General features: G+C 37.6%; 1 protein-coding gene across 1 annotated transcript in view; it reads right to left on the minus strand.

Moving 5' to 3' along the window:
• ubr3 (ubiquitin protein ligase E3 component n-recognin 3) overlaps positions 1-18,969 on the minus strand; it is a 170,469-nt gene that overhangs the window by 124,713 nt on the left and 26,787 nt on the right. Inside the window, exons 8-15 of the mRNA XM_078404621.1 lie at positions 15,852-16,080; positions 15,338-15,517; positions 13,781-13,914; positions 11,519-11,605; positions 6,951-7,016; positions 3,929-4,018; positions 225-353; positions 18-70 (exon numbers count right to left, since the gene is read on the minus strand). Coding sequence (XP_078260747.1) covers positions 18-70; positions 225-353; positions 3,929-4,018; positions 6,951-7,016; positions 11,519-11,605; positions 13,781-13,914; positions 15,338-15,517; positions 15,852-16,080 — 968 coding nt within the window. The remainder of the gene's footprint in view (positions 1-17; positions 71-224; positions 354-3,928; positions 4,019-6,950; positions 7,017-11,518; positions 11,606-13,780; positions 13,915-15,337; positions 15,518-15,851; positions 16,081-18,969) is intronic.

Below are 18,969 nucleotides of genomic sequence, written 5' to 3' on the forward strand. Positions count from 1 at the left end.
AAATTCATTGCACTCACCTTTCAAAAACAGATGAAACAAAATAATCTGGATCAAGTTTGGAAGCACAAACCTAAAGCGAAAATGTGATATTCCAAGATTAACTTTCTTGTGCAAAACTAAAATAAAAATCATTACATGTGGCATTTTAAGAAATCTAAATCAAAATTCCAGTAAACAGTAAAGAAACAAAACTACAAATTACAGAATATTAAATATATGTGTACCTGCAGAAGAAAAATATCTGGATCAATCATAGAATTGCAGAAGTGGGACTGCACATAAGTCATAGCCTGGCCTTTAATCTGCAGGCCATTCCTAACCCACATGTTGCTGTGTATTTCTGATAAGCTGGCCTAAATTTAAAAAAAAAGTAAAATAGCCTTAGACCGTAACACCCATTACACGGTACACCCATAACACCGTCAAAAGTTGCTTAATTTGCATATAAAAATAATATTCATATATTTCAAACCAAAATATGACCTGAACTGACCAATAAATAAAGGATCCTAATTTAATGATTTCTCGTGTATTAGAATATGCAAAATTTAAAATCTGCATTTTAAAATTATAAAACTGTCAGTAATAGATCAAGTGCATTTGGAAATAAGTAAGTGCCAATTTTCAAAATTGAGGACAGCCAGTTGAAGAAAATATTTATTTTGGGCATTTTCTCTAGGACAGTTGCTCTAGTTGCTGACTGGCCACCAGTCAGAGAGTGGTGAAGGTGTGGAATTCTCTGCCTCAGAAGGCAGTGGAGGCCAGTTCGTTGGATGCTTTCAAGAGAGAGCTGGATAGAGCTCTTAAGGATAGCGGAGTGAGGGGGTATGGGGAGAAGGCAGGAACGGGGTACTGATTGAGAGTGATCAGCCATGATCGCATTGAATGGCGGTGCTAGCTCGAAGGGCTGAATGGCCTACTCCTGCACCTATTGTCTATTGTCTATAAATTCTACTGAGAGTGGAAGGAGGATAGAAGCAGCTATCAGCGGGATTCACCTGTTCTGACCGAAGAACAGAAAATTACAGCCAAAGTACAATTTCCCCTCAAATTCATGATGTGGAGGTTCTCTGGAAAATGTCCTGTTTAAGGTAGATTTCGTATTGTTATGCGGGAGATAAAATTAAAACAGGAATAAAAGTTTTCAAAAGGTTGGCCAAATCCACAGGACCGGCAAAATAATCTATCAAAAGTGTACATGAAACAGTAACAGGAAAAGGTATGGGCTAAAGCAATTCAGGAGATAGTGAATATTCAAAACCAATATGTTCCCACTACATGTCCCCCAAACTTGAATATTAGATGTTAATGAGAATACATGGTAGGAAAATGCAAGAACAGATATCAAAAGCCCAATATTGCTGAAATTCTATAAATGTAGAAAATGTAAGTGCAAGAAAAAAAACCCTTACAAGGCAAGCATGGTGCCTGGCAAAGATACTGACAGAATAAAATTAAACTCAATCATGTTTTATATAAGCAAAGAACAAGATGGTGGCAAAAGAAAGGTTTGGAATTATTTGAAATCAAAAAGGAAACCAGGGAGTGAAAGTGGAAACCATGGGTAGGATCCTGAAAGGACACTGGGGCTAGTAGACAAAGAAGAAAATAGAATATTCTATGTTTTCTCTCTCTATGTTGGTCATATTAAGCAGTTTAAGATCTTTGAAAGTAAACAATTGGGCTAGCATGGATAAATTGCATTATAGGTTGTTAAGAGAAACAGGAGAGGAAACAGCAGAGACTCTGATTGGTTTGAAATACAGGTGGCTGAGGGTTCATTTAATTGAGCTGTATAATTTTACAAAAGGTCTGAATAGTGCAATTTGGAAGAACCTTTTTTCCTTAGCAGTGTCGTGAATGAATCATGAAATAATTGTCATAGTTAGATGGAAGGTGATAAAACACACATTCCCCCAAGAGTGGTGAGATCTTAACAGTCTGAATTGGTGGTGGAAACATTTAAGTATGGCCTGGATGAACACCTGATCCTTAAAGGAATGCACACAGAGAGTTACAAAACTGGAGCTATTTGAAATTGTACTTTTTAAAAAAAGATGCCATGGACACAATGGTGTCCCGCACTGCGACAATTTTCTATCATTCTAAGTTGTTTCAAAAATCACTCAGATTCAGAGCAGCATTGTAAAGCTAGCTGGCAACATGAAGCTTGCACTTCCAAAAAAAATCCAGAGAAAGTACACTTATACCTGCTGGAAAAATCTATGAACTGCATTCATGTGATCATGTTACTGAAAAATGAAAAACCTGCTCAATCCAGGTATTTTGAAATAAAGGCTTCAGTGTATGTATTGGACATTATGAACAAAAAACAACCAATTAAATATATTTTGTCAAATTTTGTCATATTTGACCATTATACATAATTTGATAATAGACAATAGACAATAGGTGCAGGAGTAGGCCATTCAGCCCTTCGAGCCAGCACCGCCATTCAATGCGATCATGGCTGATCACTCTCAATCAGTACCCCGTTCCTGCCTTCTCCCCATACCCCCTCACTCCGCTATCCTTAAGAGCTCTATCCAGCTCTCTCTTGAAAGCATCCAACGAACTGGCCTCCACTGCCTTCTGAGGCAGAGAATTCCACACCTTCACCACTCTCTGACTGAAAAAGTTCTTCCTCATCTCCGTTCTAAATGGCCTACCCCTTATTCTTAAACTGTGGCCCCTTGTTCTGGACTCCCCCAACATTGGGAACATGTTTCCTGCCTCTAATTTGTCCAATCCCCTAATTATCTTATATGTTTCAATAAGATCCCCCCTCATCCTTCTAAATTCCAGTGTATACAAGCCTAATTGCTCCAGCCTTTCAACATACGACAGTCCCGCCATTCCGGGAATTAACCTAGTGAACCTATGCTGCACGCCCTCAATAGCAAGAATATCCTTCCTCAAATTTGGAGACCAAAACTGCACACAGTACTCCAGGTGCGGTCTCACCAGGGCCCGGTACAACTGTAGAAGGACCTCTTTGCTCCTATACTCAACTCCTCTTGTTATGAAGGCCAACATTCCATTGGCTTTCTTCACTGCCTGCTGTACCTGCATGCTTCCTTTCAGTGACTGATGCACTAGGACACCCAGATCTCGTTGAACATCCCCTCTTCCTAACTTGACACCATTCAGATAATAATCTGCCTTTCTATTCTTACTTCCAAAGTGAATAACCTCACACTTATCTACATTAAACTGCATCTGCCATGTATCCGCCCACTCACACAACCTGTCCAAGTCACCCTGCAGCCTTATTGCATCTTCCTCACAATTCACACTACCCCCCAGCTTAGTATCATCTGCAAATTTGCTAATGGTACTTTTAATCCCTTCATCTAAGTCATTAATGTATATCGTAAATAGCTGGGGTCCCAGCACCGAACCTTGCGGTACCCCACTGGTCACTGCCTGCCATTCCGAAAGGGACCCATTTATCCCCACTCTTTGCTTTCTGTCTGTCAACCAATTTTCTATCCATGTCAGTACCCTACCCCCAATACCATGTGCTCTAATTTTGCCCACTAATCTCCTATGTGGGACCTTGTCGAAGGCTTTCTGAAAGTCGAGGTACACCACATCCACTGACTCTCCCCTGTCAATTTTCCTAGTTACATCCTCAAAAAATTCCAGTAGATTTGTCAAGCATGATTTCCCCTTCGTAAATCCATGCTGACTCGGAATGATCCTGTTACTGCTATCCAAATGCTCAGCAATTTCGTCTTTTATAATTGATGTTTGTTAGATCAAAACACTTCAGATTACAATTTTTTCACTAGGCTTTGGTAGTTGGCAACTTTGTAACTGTTTCTTTATACATTCAGATGCACTTAGACAGGCTAAAGACAGGCTAAAGATACAAACAGAAAGTGTTTTTTTTTTTACTTTGTCACATCACAAAGAAAAAAAAGACCTGAATTTGAAGTGGATGGACCATCATTTTCATCAACATCTCTTGATCTGGTAAAAGTGAATCAAGATCCAGTTGTTGGCATCTAACAGCCTATAAAGGTATTTAAAATATGAACAACTATTATAGAAACCCAAGTACATTCAATATTAAGTTTGCACCCGTAAATAATGGTTACATTTACATTGAATATTCTAAATTATTATGCAGATTGTTATTTGTACTTTTATTCTTTTTTAAACTTTGTTTACATGGAATTTTTAAAAACTATTAAACTAATTTAAGAGATGCTGCCATTGACCTGCTGTCACAAAAAAATAAATGAAATATAGAACAACAATTCTGAACTTCAGAAAGTCTCTATTAGATGATAATCTATGCTGTGTCATACAGCACGGAAATCAGCCCTTTGGTCCAACTTGCCCACACCAACAGGAAAGGTTTAGAGGGATAAATACAGGCAGGTAATGGGATCATAAGTTTTCAAAAGGGGATAAGATGGGGCAGCTTGGATGACATGGGCAATTTGGATTTAAGGGCCTGTTTCTGCGCTGCAAGACTCTATAACTTTAATTCAGCAAAAGCACAGCAAGCTCATATAAACAAAATACTAGAAATTTAAGTGAACTCTTTTATTGGCATGTTTTAAGTGTTTTTAAAATGTGCACAGTTTACAGATCCTGAGTCATTATGAATATTTGCAAATGACACGGTCGATATCTATGGCATTTCATAAGATCATAAATAATACGATATAATTAGGCCATTCGACCCATCAAGTCTACTCCGCCATTCAATCATGGCTGATCTATCTCTCCCTCCTAACACCATTCTCCTGCCTTCTCCCCATAATCTCCGATACCCATACTAATCACCCTACAAAAAGCTTACAATGGCTTGTTTCCTTTATAATCGTTACTTTTTTGCATATCTTTCATTCATTGTTCTATCTTTCCACATCACCGTCTATATCTCGTTTCCCTTATCCCTCACCAGTCTGAAGAAGGGTCTCGACCCGAAATGTCACCCATTCCTTTTCTCCAGAGATGTTGCCTGTCCAGCTGACTTACTCCAGCTTTTTGTGTCTATCTATATCTCTGCCTTCAATACTTCCACCGACTTTTCCTCCACAGTATTCTGTGTCAAAGAATTCCACAGATTCACCACCCTCAAACTAAAGAAATTCCACAGCTTCTTCCTAAAGGAACGTCCTTTAATTCTGAGTCTCTGACCTCTAGTCCTAGACTCAAGTGGAAACATCCTCTCCACATCTACTCTATTCAAGCCTTTCACTATTCTGTATGTTCCAATGAGGTCCCCCCTCATTCTACTCAACTCCAGCGAATATAGGCCCAGTACCGTCAAATGCTCATCATATGTTAACCTACTCATTCCTGGGATCATTCTTGTAAAGCTCCTCTGGACCCTCTCCAGAGCCAGCACATCCTTCCTCAGATATGGTGTCCAAAATTGCTCACAATATTCGAAATGCGGCCTGACCAGCACCTTATAGAGCCTCAGCAATACAGCCTTGCTTTTGTATACAAGCCCTCTTGAAATAAATGCCAGCATTGCGTTTGCTTTCTTGACAACAGATTTGACTTGCAAATTAACTTTTTAGGAATCCTGCGCCAGCACTCCCAAGTCCCTTTGCACCGCCGATTTCTGGATTCTCTCCGCATTTAGAAAATAATCTATGCCTTTATTCCTACTACCAAAATGCATGACTCCACACTTTGCTACACTATATTCCATCTGCCACTTCTCTGCCCACTCTCTAAACCTGTACAAGTCTTTCTGCAGAATCCCTGCTGCCTCTACACCAGCTGTCCCATCACCAATTTTCATGTCATCTGCAAACATGGCCACAAAGCCTTCAATCCCCTTGTCCAAATCATTAATATACAATGTGAAGAGTAGCGGCCCCAACACCGACCCCTGCGGAACTCCGCTAGTTAATGGCAGCCAACCAGAAAAAGCCCCCTTTATTGCCACTCTTTGTCTTCTGCCATCCAGCCAAACTGCTATCCATACTGGTATCTGCCCTTTGATACCTTGAGGTCTCATCTTCCTTGGCAGCCTCATGTGTGGCACCTTATCAAAAAGCTTTCTGAAAACCTAAGTAAACAAATTCTACTGACTCTCCTTTATCTGTCCTGCAATTTACTTCTTCAAAGAATTCCAGCAAATTTGTCAAGCAAGACATCCCCTTTCACAAAGCCATGCTGACTTCGACCTATTTTATCGTGAACTTCTAAGTATTCCGTAACCTCATCCTTTATAATGAACTCTAAAAACTTACCACCACCAAAGTCAGACTAACCGACCTTTCATTCCCAATGCAATGCAAGCAAGCATTCTCACTGCAAAAGACTCTGCACTGCTCTTGACCACACTAATAAATTGGGAGGCAGTATGCCAGCAGAAGCTTGCATGCTCACAACGAGGTTACAATAAATAGGAGGGTAGAGGGCACATGTCACAGACAACCTCAAATGCCATTGATATCCACCCTGTCATTTGCAAACATTCATAACCACTTAAGATCTGTAAATCTGCCCCATATATCTGTTTACTGTGCAGTCCCCAGACTGCACAATATTGCAGATATTGCCCAATCAAGGTTTTTAATAGAAGGACAAGTATGTGGTGCAGCCAAGTCCCTAAAGTTTATTGAAACTACTATTCTTAAATTTCTACCACTTAAATACTCACATCTATCTTCACACGGAACTGTTTTGCCAATTTTGCCCACTCAATTTATCTTTATTATTATTATCTTTATTATATTATTTATTATACAGAGCAGTTTTCAGCTTAGTTCTGTGCAGTTATTGACAGTTATTCTTTCACCAACTTGAATAAAAGTAAATTTGCGCAAAGTATTGCCCAAGCAAACAAAAATCATCTTGTAAATTTTACTGAGTGCACACGAGATTTACATCACATTTCTAAAGGTGAAATATTCCAAATGTTAAAATAAAATTACAAATTAAGCATAATATCATTTGGAACATGATTTTACCTTGCTTAGAAACATGGCATAGTAACGATGAAGAGGCAAGTGAAATGTAACCTGATTAGGAGCAGGCTGGATTTAAGAAAACAGAAGGAAAAAATTAGTCCAAAGCTCCAATATTATATTACCACCAAGATTATTTATAACATTTGAAAATAAATATTCCGAACATTACAATAAAATTCAATTTACTATAAATTAATAATGAACACAACATTAAATTTACTACAACTCCATGCAGAACAAATGAGGTCATATCAGACTCATTGCTTTATTTTCCCTAATCAAAATACAATTAACATACAAAATGTTAAATCTAGCCATGGAATTTCACCTAAAGTTACATAAAGATAACAGGGCATGCAAAATCCTGAACATTAGTAAGGTTACAGTATGGATAATGTAAGATGGATGCAAATTTTCACTCATGATTTTTAAGAATGATTTCATCTGGGCTGTGCATTACAGCTAAAAGCAATATTCATTTTGCAATTTCAATCTTTAGTTCAACCCATTTCATACATTGCAGTAAAGAAGAAAATTTGTCTCCAACCTTTACTAATGAAAGCAATCATTGTCACAAGTTCAAAAACAGTAAAGTATTAACCGAAACAGCAGAGTAATTTGGGATCTTACGAATTACTAGGATGAAATTCCTTTTTGCGAAGTCAAAGAGCAAGATTTTAAGCACCTTTTTTCCAGCAGTTTAAAAGGTAGATTACTGCATTCTTTAATGCAACAACTAGTTTACAAGATCTGGGCTCAATGCGTGCAATACAGTTGTTGCCTAGATAAAGAAATGCAATCATACAAGTGCATGTGCACCCAATGGAAAAATACATCATTCACGTTATTTCACCTAACCTGCTCACTAGTTCCAAACTAGTAGTGAACAGTTTGCATTTACCCAATTTCAAATACCTACATTAATGTAGAAGCAAAATAACAAGCAAGATCCAAATAGTGCAGTGGATTAAACAACAAAACCATTGGGCTTCTGTTATCAAACCAGAAAATTCACTAATCTTATGATATTTCAGCTTCTATCTTAAATCATACATGTACACTCTAACATAAAAGCATAATGTAAAAAGGCGTAAAGGGCAAGTGAAAAATTCAGATTTTTTTCCTTATAATTAGTATTCTCCATGAGAATTCATTAACTTGACTGGCTGGTGAGTTAGTTTGATGCCAATAGACACTGGACGCCAGAGTCCCAGGCAATTATGCCAGTCAACAATGAACACCAGTGAAGAAGATCATTTATAACACAGACCAAGTTATTTTATTTGAGTTTTATTTCAGATCCATAGTGAATGCTGTACTTCACTGCTAACCACAAATTTTTGGTTTGCAAATCTTGCAATCAAGAATGCACAAGGGAAAAGCATCACGTGCTTTATGCAACAAAAAAGAAAATTACTCGTACGCTTGAAATTTTCAGGCCTCTAATATCCTCAGTTCACAATAGACTTCCCAGAATCATTCCAAAATTCCATTGTAATAATTGTAGTTGGGCATCTCTCATCATCTTTCTAATGGAATCAATTTGACCACAACTTATTAGCTTAAGGAAATATAACCACATTTTTGCAACCTACTGCAATAATACAAAGTATTAGAGTCTGATAATCTTTCTGATAAGCCTGCAACATACTTCCTAAGAAAATTTCCCAGGGTTTGGTAACTAAACAGCAGACTGCTCTAAAATCATAAAAAATAGAAAATGCTGGAAACACTCGGTATGTTAAGCAGCACCTGCATTAAGAGAAACAGAGTTATTAACCTGTTGGGTCAAAAGCTCTTGATCAGAACCAGCCTGCAAAAAACTGAAAGCCAGTTAGCTTAACATCAGTCTTTGACTGATCCTTCATGAGGGTCACGTCCGTAATGCGCCTGGACCCGATGGTGTGCCAGGATGTATTCTCAAAACCTGCATGGACCAACAGGCTGGAGTTTTTGCGGGCATCTTCTACCTCTCATTATTGACGTCTGAGCTTACCACCTGATTTTAAAAGGTATCAATAATGCCGGTGTCCAAGAAGACTATGGTGACATGCCTGAATGACTAACAACTGATGATACTAACGTCCGTCTGTAGTAATTAAGTACTTTCAGAAGTTGGTTATGGAACATATCAACTCCTACCTTAGCAAGAACCTGGACACACTACAATTTGCCTACTGCCACAATAGATCAACAGAGGATGTGATCTCGCTGGCTCTCCTCTCCACTGGACACTTAGATAATAACACATGCGTCAGGCTATAGTTCATTGACTACAGCTCGACGTTCAACACTATCATCACCTCCAAACGTTATCAAGCTCAGAGAATGGAATCTCTATGTATGCACTTGTAACTGGATCCTCCCATCCTTATCAACAGAACACAATCGGTACACACCCTCATACACTCACAGTCAGTCACGCTCAAACACTGACATAATCATACACTCACACACCTGCATATACTCAGTCACTGTCACATACTCAAACTTACACACTCACTTAATGTCATACGGTCACACATTTTACTCGTACGCCCACACTTACTAAAACACTCTCACAGATTAACACATCCATGCACTCACACATTCACGTACTTGCGCGTATACATACACTCGCAGACACCCTCATGCACAGTCCCACACTACCCTGGCCACACTCACATTTCACTCCTACCATCACGAAGGTGGTAAGGTAGTCTCAAAACTGTAACCTCTGGGTTCATGAACAGCTTCTTCCCAACAACAATCATGCTTTTGAATACTAAAACACCAACTGTTGTTATTGTTGTTCGTCCTTCGGGTTCGAAGATGACCATGACTTCACTTTCAGTTGGAGGATTGGTGACTGTGGGTCCGGAAGTGACTGGTGAGGCCAATCCGGGCCCGGAAGGCACTCCCACACGTAGGACACAAGTGGATGGGTGTTGCAGCGGAAGTGGAGCACTAAACTGTCTTGGTTGCACAAAGGACTTGGGGCTATTTTTGCACTATTGTTTGGGTATTTCAATTCATTTAACTTTTTTTTTGTTTATTATGTAATCTATAAGCACGTTTTTCAGACCTGTTATGTTGTTGCAAGAATTTCATTGTTCTGTTTATAGTGTTTATGACAATTAAACGCTGTTGACTCAAAACATTAATTTAATTTCTCTTGCAGCTGACTTGTTAATCATTTCTAGCATTTGATATTTTTATTTCAGATTTTAGGCATTTGCAGATTTTTGATTTTCATTCACGGTACTTTCAGATCCCACAGAAAAAAAACACTATTGTCTTGACTTTTTTGAATTTCAAATCCCTTAAGGTAAGGATCAACACTTTGCTAGCCTTCAGTCCTTCGTTCAGTCCACCTTAACCAACCTGATCTCCCGGTGGCTCAGCACTTCAACTCCCCCTCTGACCTTTCTGTCATGGGCCTCCTCCAGGGTCATAGAGAGGCCCAGCACAAATTGGAGGAACAGCACCTCATATTTCGCTTGGGCAGCTTACACCCCAGTGGTATGAACATTGACTTCTCTAACTTTAGATAGCTCCTCTGTCCCTCTCTTCCCCTCCCCCTTCCCAGTTCTCCCACTGCCTGTCTCCAACTACATCCTTTCTTTGTCCCGCCCCCCGATATCAGTCTGAAGGGTCTCGACCCAAAACGTCACCCATTCCTTCTCTCCTGAGATGCTGCCTGACCCGCTGAGTTACTCCAGCTTTTTGTGATACCTTGCTAGCCTTCAAGATCATTTAAAATGAATAATGTTAGAACGCAGCTAGTGCAAAGAGGAAGAAAAAAAAGCAGAAACTCCAGGCTTGTTAGTTTAACATTTATCATAACAAAAATATTACATGCTATCATTACAGTAGGGCAATTTGAAAAGTTCACAATAATCAAGCAAAGGCAATATTACTTTGTGAACAGAAAGTCATGCTTGTCCAACTAATTGGAGTTCTTTGAAGCAACATGATGTGGATAACGAGGAACTGGAGAACAAGCTATATTTTGATGTCCAGAATATATTTGATAGGCGTGATAATAAAGGTTTATGCAGGGAGGAAAGCTCAGTGCAGGAGGTAACGTGTCGGTGTGGAGAGAAAATTGGCTAGCCAGTAGAAAAAAAACAGAATAAGCATGAATGGGTCCTTGATGGGGGGATGCAGCCAGTGATATGTCAAAGGGATTGTTGTTCAACTTAAATTCATATACATGACTCAGATTTAAACCCAGAAGTTGGGGTTGCTAAATTAGCTTATGACAGGCAGGAAAGTAAACTGTGAAGAGGATATGAGGAGATTATAAAGTGATTATATGAGGATATGAGGAGATTATAAAGTGATACAAATAGTTTTGGTATAAATAGTTTGACTGAGTAAACAAAGATCTGACAAATTAAGTAATATGGAAAGATGTGAAAATGCATATTTTGGCAGGAAAAATAAAAAGCATACGATTTAAATGGCGATAAATAACAGTTCTGAGATGCATCTAGATATACAGTGCATGATTCATAAAAGGCTAGTATGCAGGTTTAGCTGGTAATTAGGAAATCAAGTGACATAATGCTCCATTTCATAAGTACCTCGTCAACAAAATTGATGGCATCAAACCAATCCTGCAGTGCATCCAGACAGTATCGAACCACAGTTCTGGTGTACTCTTCCATCTCCTGCAAGGTTCAAAAAAAGAATCAGAGTCAAATTACAGAAATTTCAAATGCTATTAGCATTTGGTACAGCAATATTAATAACCTTGTTATGTGCTTGATATCAAGCATTTCTGTATTTCATCCTTATCCGTTTTTTCATTTTTATTACATCACAGAGATATTAGCTTACTACTATTAATCTTGCAAAAATAGTGATTAAATGTTATTTTTTTCTGATTTGATTTGAAAGACAGCATATTTTATATTTCCTACATTAACTTCCATCTTATTCTAATTCTCAGTTGTTGTCCTCAAACACATTCCCATTCTGTGAAGATGGGTGTCCACCTGGTATGTAACCATACTACGCCCAAATTCCTCTAACTCTCACAAGATATGTTCAGACAAAGGTGATCCAGGAACCCATTTAATTATGTTCTGGAATATCAACGCTGTTTACTGCTTCCTTCTTTGTTGAATTCATTCATTTTTTCCCTCAAAACATTTTTCAATTACTGCTTATTCTTGATGTGTCAAAAGGCTTCTTTATGTTATCTATAAAATTGCCATGTAAACTCTCTTGTAGAACCAGCCTCAGTGTATTGAAACAACCCAAATGTATCCCTTCTGTCCTTCTACCCCAACAGCTGCTGACGACATTCTACCGCTGCACCATAGAGAGCATTCTAACACATGGCATCCCTGTGTGGTATCTCAGCTGCACGGAGGCAGAGGAAAGCTCTTCAGCGGGTAGTCCATAGAGCTCAGAGGACCATCAGAACACAGCTACCAGCCTTGGAGGGCATCTACAACACATGATGCCTCAGAAAAGCCACCAGCATCCACAAAGACTCTTCACACCCCTGCAACAGTCTGTTCGAACTTCTACCATCGGGCAGACGATACAAGGCCTTCTACGCCCGCACCTCCAGACTCAGGAACAGCTTCATCCCCAGGGCCATAGCTGCTATGACCGGTCCTGCTGAGCCGGATGGTCACATCGCACAGTGTGCACAGATCTACTTGCACTTTATTCTGTTTTAAAACTGTCACAATTTGTTTCATTGAGTTGTTTAAATTAATACTGACTAGCTAATTAATTTATTGCATCATATGGGAGGCGCATTCCCAATCTCGTTGTACCCCTGTACAATGACAATAAAGATATATTGTATTGTATTGTATTGTATTGTATTGTATTGTATATTAAAGCATCTTAATTAGCATTCATGATACACATCTTGCATCATTCTATTTTTTTTTCCTCAGATATATCTTTTTCAAGCTGACGTGTTCCAAATGTTCTTGGAAGTCTTCCTTTGGGTGACTTTAAATTAAATTCATGTCTTGAATTGCTCTTCATAATCTGGAAACCACAACATGGACTGACTATGCTGATTTTATCTCATTTTGCATTCTAACTACTTAGTGTAATAATTCTTTACACACACTTCACTCCCAAGATTTTTATTTATCGGTCTCCCCGTTTACTCAGTCCTTTCATATATTACTCACATTTTCTTACATTCAGACCATCAAATTCTGTCTGATTCTCACGCTGATTTCACAGGTCGCTTTATAATTCATTCTCGCATGATTAGTAATTGATTCCCCCATCATCCAAGGTTTTCACCGCATCTCTGTGCACCTGAGACTAATAAACTAATACCACCCATTCACTAACTAAATGACCTACCAACCTGTACATTTTTGAGATGTGGGAAGAAATGTGAACACCTGGGAAACCCCAAGTAGTCACAGGGAGAACGTTCAAGCTCCACATGACAAGAGAGATCATGATTAAACCAAGAATACTGGAGCTATTAGATAGCACCTTACCCACTGCATCGCTGTGTCATTCTCACCTTCTCATCTGAGAAAGTAGCCAGCCCTTAAATGTTCATTTTCATCCATCTTCACTGCTTTATATTTCTTTCAGTTTTTACTGATAGTTCAGCTCAACCTCATGCAACTCGTTATCCATTAGACCAATTATAATAAGTACAATCATAAGTTGTCACACACAGGGAAAGGATTACAAATCAGTAGTCACAAATCCATTGGTATTAGCTAGCAGGTCACCAAATTTGTTTTCATTTACTAAAGCACAGAATTGTATCTCCAAATATATTTTTTATATTTTATACTGTTGCACATCTTATTTCAAACCCGTTTACAACACACAGAACATCTCACCTTAATTTTACAATGTGTTAAAAGTCCCCACATAGGTTGAGCACAGGCTTCTAATTCTGCTGCAAATGCGGCATAGTACGTCTGTGATTCAAATTCAACATGCTCATTTAATTCTCGTTTGTTTAAATTCATCCCTATAAACAGAAGTGAACGAGAAATTTTATGAACTTTACTCTCACCAGGAGGATCTCAAATTACAGTCATGTTACTGCCATGGACAAATTAAAGATTTCAGATCTTGTGTACTGAATTATTGCTTCAGTGGAAGAGGGTTTCAGATTTCACTTGAGAGGAGGCAAAATCCTGTACCATAGAATTTTCCAAAAGGTCTGTGCATGAACAGTGAAATATTCCTTTCTGATCATTTAAAGATTAAATAGTTTAAGTTTAATCTTTGCCTCAGCATAAAACTTCAAATTTGACATCAATTATCAATCTCATTAAAATACCAAAACATTCACTATACTTTCCATTTTTTATTAATTCTATCGATGTATGCTATAGAATTTAAAAAATTACACTTAGATCATCAACAGAAACTTGATTTTATGTCTGTTACTTATGTCTATGCTTGATGCTAATATCAGTAACAAAGGGCACATTTGCTTCCTTGAAATTGGACATTTTATGTCAATTTAAACCATGAACATAGGAATGAATGAAAAGTAACTTCCAGTGTTGCAAAATAAAACTCAACAAGATCTGTGCATTAATTTATTCCTGCTCTTACAATTTATGCAAATTTTGTTTTTGTTAAATGTACTAAGTGTACACATTATGTTATCTCCTTGTGAAGAAAACATCAGTTTTTACTGTTCCCACATTTGATTTAGTCAACTCACTGTACATAGAAAATTCTGAATTTCAATTAATTAGCAGCCCACCAAGTTGAATTGAAGATTTCCCCCAATTTATCTATTCCCCCAAGAATAGATAAATGTTTTACACCAAGTAATGGCAACTAGAACCAAGTCTGCCTGCATTTAAGTTGCAGATTTTTGAAGTAACAAAACACTACATGAAATACTTCAAACACTGCCAAAGAGATTTGCACCTCCAGGAAATAATCGGAATAAAATTTGTTACAGCGTATTTTACAATACATGGGATCTATGCACGACTACTAGATGAAAAATATTTAACTACAAAACAGTGAATAGTTCGTTAGTTTATTTTATTGAGTTTTATTTGCTGGCACAATACTTGTCAAAAATATGATAATCAGCACATTTTAAAACTCAAAACCTCCTGAGCATTAGTATTTAAAAAAACAAGCTAATCAATTAACAAATTGAAAATATAATAAACCAAATTCAAATTTGGCAAGATCTAGAATGGAGAAAGAAAACTGTGTGCATCGTTTAGAGTATTTACAGTTGATCATGAAGCTTGAGATCAATGAAAGTCCCACAGCTGTTAAACTCATTGGAAAAGCATTTGAACAAAATGATTCCACTAATTATTTAGAGGTAACGATGTAATGTCTTGGTAGGTAGACAATCATTTAATACATCAGACTTATAACAATGACTTTCCAATCTTTTGAAATAAACTCACCTTGAAAGAATGAAACAAAATTCATCCACATCTGAAGAAGGCCCTGATCTTCCAAGAAACGTTTTGCTACACTTTGGTGTGAAAGGATATTTATAAAATCACTAACTAAAGGCCAATAGGTGTTATTCTTTAGGAGTGGTTCACCACAGTTTACAACAACATGAAAATTGTTCTCTTCATCTGAAATAGTGAAAACAGAATAATACAAAATCAAAGAGTTTTGAGTGCCATATTTTCTTATTTCTACAATATTTTCTTTTAACTAAAATAATGAAAACAAAGCGATAAAAAAATGAAAGTCATACTGAAAGTCAATACTGCAAAAACATATTGAATGTTCTTGGATTTGTGAGATATTTAATATTTAAAGCTATGTCCACGCTTAAATTTAAACTGAAGGCAAGGCAGCCTTTTCCAATGTCATTTTTATTTCCCTATTGCAATGCATACTTTCAAGTCTGAGAAATACAATCTTCAAAAACATTAGACAGTCATAAAATTGAATTCAGCTCACCTTGTAGCTCACTTTTGACAAGGCAACTTTCCATCATGTAAAGTAAAACAGTGACCATTATTTCTAGCAGTTGACATTCTTCAGTCACTTGACGTGCCAACTCTTCATTGCTAAACAACTGCACACTAATGTGAACAATCCTATTGGACATAGTGTCTGACTCATGACTCTTGATCAGAGTTTTCATAATGAAGGCATAATGCTGAACAAATGTTTTAGTGAAAGCTATCTGCAAAAAAAAAGTTACAATTAGTATGGTAACTAACTGAAGCAGGGAGAATATTTTTAGATCGTATGATCTTGTATACTAACTTTGAACACCTATGGGGTTTAAAGAGTAAATCTCCAGAATATATCTTCCCACATGGTCCCATTCTTCACTTTTCCAAAAACTTGGTTGCAAGATGGAGGGAGTCGATGGACCCAGGAAAAGTGATGAACCATCATATACCAGATTGCATGCACGAGGGGGATATTTAAGGGACTAGTTTTTCATTCCATCTTGAAACTTTCGTATATTTGTATTTGCCACCTTCGATAAAGCCTAGCCGCAAGTTCAATGACTGGCCTTTACTAAATTATCTAATATATACCACCTTATCCAATACAGTTGAAGGCCCTCAATTATTTGCTATTACTTATTGTCTAGAGCGCAGATAAAAGAGTTTTGAGTTTTGCATTATAATTTACCACGCAGTTTTATTTAAATCCAACAATAATGCATAATTCATGTCGAGCCATGGAAATTTCAAAAGTCATTTCACAAGTCAGAAAGTACATAATGGAAAACGGGTAAATGGGCTTATTCAGCAACCACTAATTTAATTTAATTTCAGTAACCACTAATCTTAAAAAGTTAGATCATATTTTTATATTCAAAAGGATAGGCAAATACAATGCTGCAGTTAATTCAAAAGCTGCTTAAGCACATCTTAGACCATTTACTCTTCTTCCTAATCAATTATGTTACCACATTTTATACCATAAAGTTTTCAACTACCAAAAGGGTAAGATTTTACAAACTGAGTAGAGACCTCAAAGTTTTAAATCTCCAAAAAGTGTATTTTTTTATAAAGGATGACAATTTTCTAGTGTTTGAACCACTCGGGAGGAGCAGAAAGCATTTACTTTCCAGTCACTCATCCCCATTCTATTCTCAGGATTTTATTTACAAGTAATTACAAATTACTTGTATTTTATTCCATGAATCGGGAATGAGGACAAACAATTCAAAGCTTACTTCTACAATATAATCTAAATTCAGATAGCGATATGGGCATCAAGGGAGTGAAAGCAATTTAAAAACAATTGATATCTGATTCTACATCATCACAAATGACTGCTAAAGCCTATTCTTCATCTATTTCCAAAAGCAATATTTGGTGAGGAGGCTGTGGGAAAGAATTAAATATCTATTCCTTCCATGATTTTACAAAAGTAGCAAGTTTCTACATTAATACAAAAACAGTTACTATTCAAGCAGACTTAAGTATTAATTTTCTAATTGGGAGATCAAAATAACAAGACGTGTATGCAGTTACATTTAGGCATATGGTTAAAATGTTAATTGTTAAACTAGTAAATATGCCAAATAGAAAGCAGCTTAAACAAATAAAAATGTAATATCAATATTGACAGTAATTATTGACAGAAATCTAATAGGAGGTGGCATATAGCAACTAACTTTTAGCTAGGTGGAAGCAAGACATCAGACTTTAAATTTGGAGGATTTATTTTATAATGCAGCCAATTCTGCCACTATTCTTTAATCTGAATGTTAACTCTTGGGTGTAACCAGTTAGGTGCCCGAGTATAAGACAAGCCTGACAATATAAACAGATCCTACTTTTTTGGAACCATTAATGTAATCTTGCTCACAATCATGCAACTGAACAGTGGATGAATCTTTGAAAGATATTACAAAGAAAGAAAACATTTCTAGCCTTTAAAAAAGATATCAGAAAGTTGCAGATTCTGGAACTCTGAAACAAAAGCAGTAAATGATGGAAATGCTCAGGAAATCAGGAAGCAAATCAGAATTAACATTTCAGGTTGAAAATCCTTTATTAGAACTGGAAAAACAAGAAAACAAGTCTGTTTTAAGTTGCAGGGAAGGTGGGGAGTGGATGTATAAGCCAAAATGTTGTCCGTGTACTCTGCCTAATTTCCTGTGCATTTTCATCACTTTGCAATCTCATGTAGCCTTGATGATACACTGCTTACAAGAGTCTGACTGATGATTAATCATGCAATTTAGATAGAGAAAGCAAAAACAAAGCAACTTCATAAGCTGTGATATGCAAATCAGAGCTGTTGCAGAAAATTGAAACCAAAAGGATAATAATAATATATTCCTTTATTCGTCCCACACCGGGGAAATTTACAGTGTTACAGCAGCAAAGTGGATAGCAAGAGAGCAAGAGATCATTCATTATAAATAAAAGATACATAAATTGTCATCAGTTTTCTGTGTGTTCTTAGCTGTTATTGTTGACTCGTCTGCTGGGAGCAGTGCTGGTTGTGCAGTCTCACAGCAGCGGGAAGGAAGGACCTCCTATATCTCTCCTTCACGCACGGGGTGAAGGAGTCTGTCACTGAAGGAGCTACTCAGAGCAGTGACAGTGTCCTGCATGGGGTGGGAGTCGTTGTCCAGCAGCAATGTTAGCTTTGCCATCATCCTCCTCTCTCCCACCACCTGCACTGAGTCGAGGGGGCAACCCAGGACAGAGCTGGCCTTCCTGACCAGCTTATCGAGTCTCTTCCCTTCCGCCGCTGAGATGCTGCTGCTCCGGCAGACCACTCCACAGAAAATGGCCGATGCAACCACCGTGTTGTAGAAGGTCCTTAGGAGTGCCCCCTGCACTCCAAAGGACCCGAGTCTCCTTAGCAGATAAAGTCTGCTCTGGCCCTTTCTGTATAGCGCATCAGTGTTTTCAGTCCAGTGCAGTTTATTGTTGAGGTAGACACCCAGGTACTTATAAGAATCCACCCTCTCGATGGAAATGCCCAAAAAAGCAGGTAGTGTCTTTCAAGAGAAAAACTCATGAAACATTACATTTGAATAACCTAATGACAAAAGTGATCTTTTCAGATGCAATTTACCTGAAATTGCTGAAGT

The sequence above is a fragment of the Rhinoraja longicauda genome, chromosome 8 (assembly GCF_053455715.1).
Source record: "Rhinoraja longicauda isolate Sanriku21f chromosome 8, sRhiLon1.1, whole genome shotgun sequence".
Lineage (NCBI taxonomy): Eukaryota > Metazoa > Chordata > Chondrichthyes > Rajiformes > Arhynchobatidae > Rhinoraja > Rhinoraja longicauda.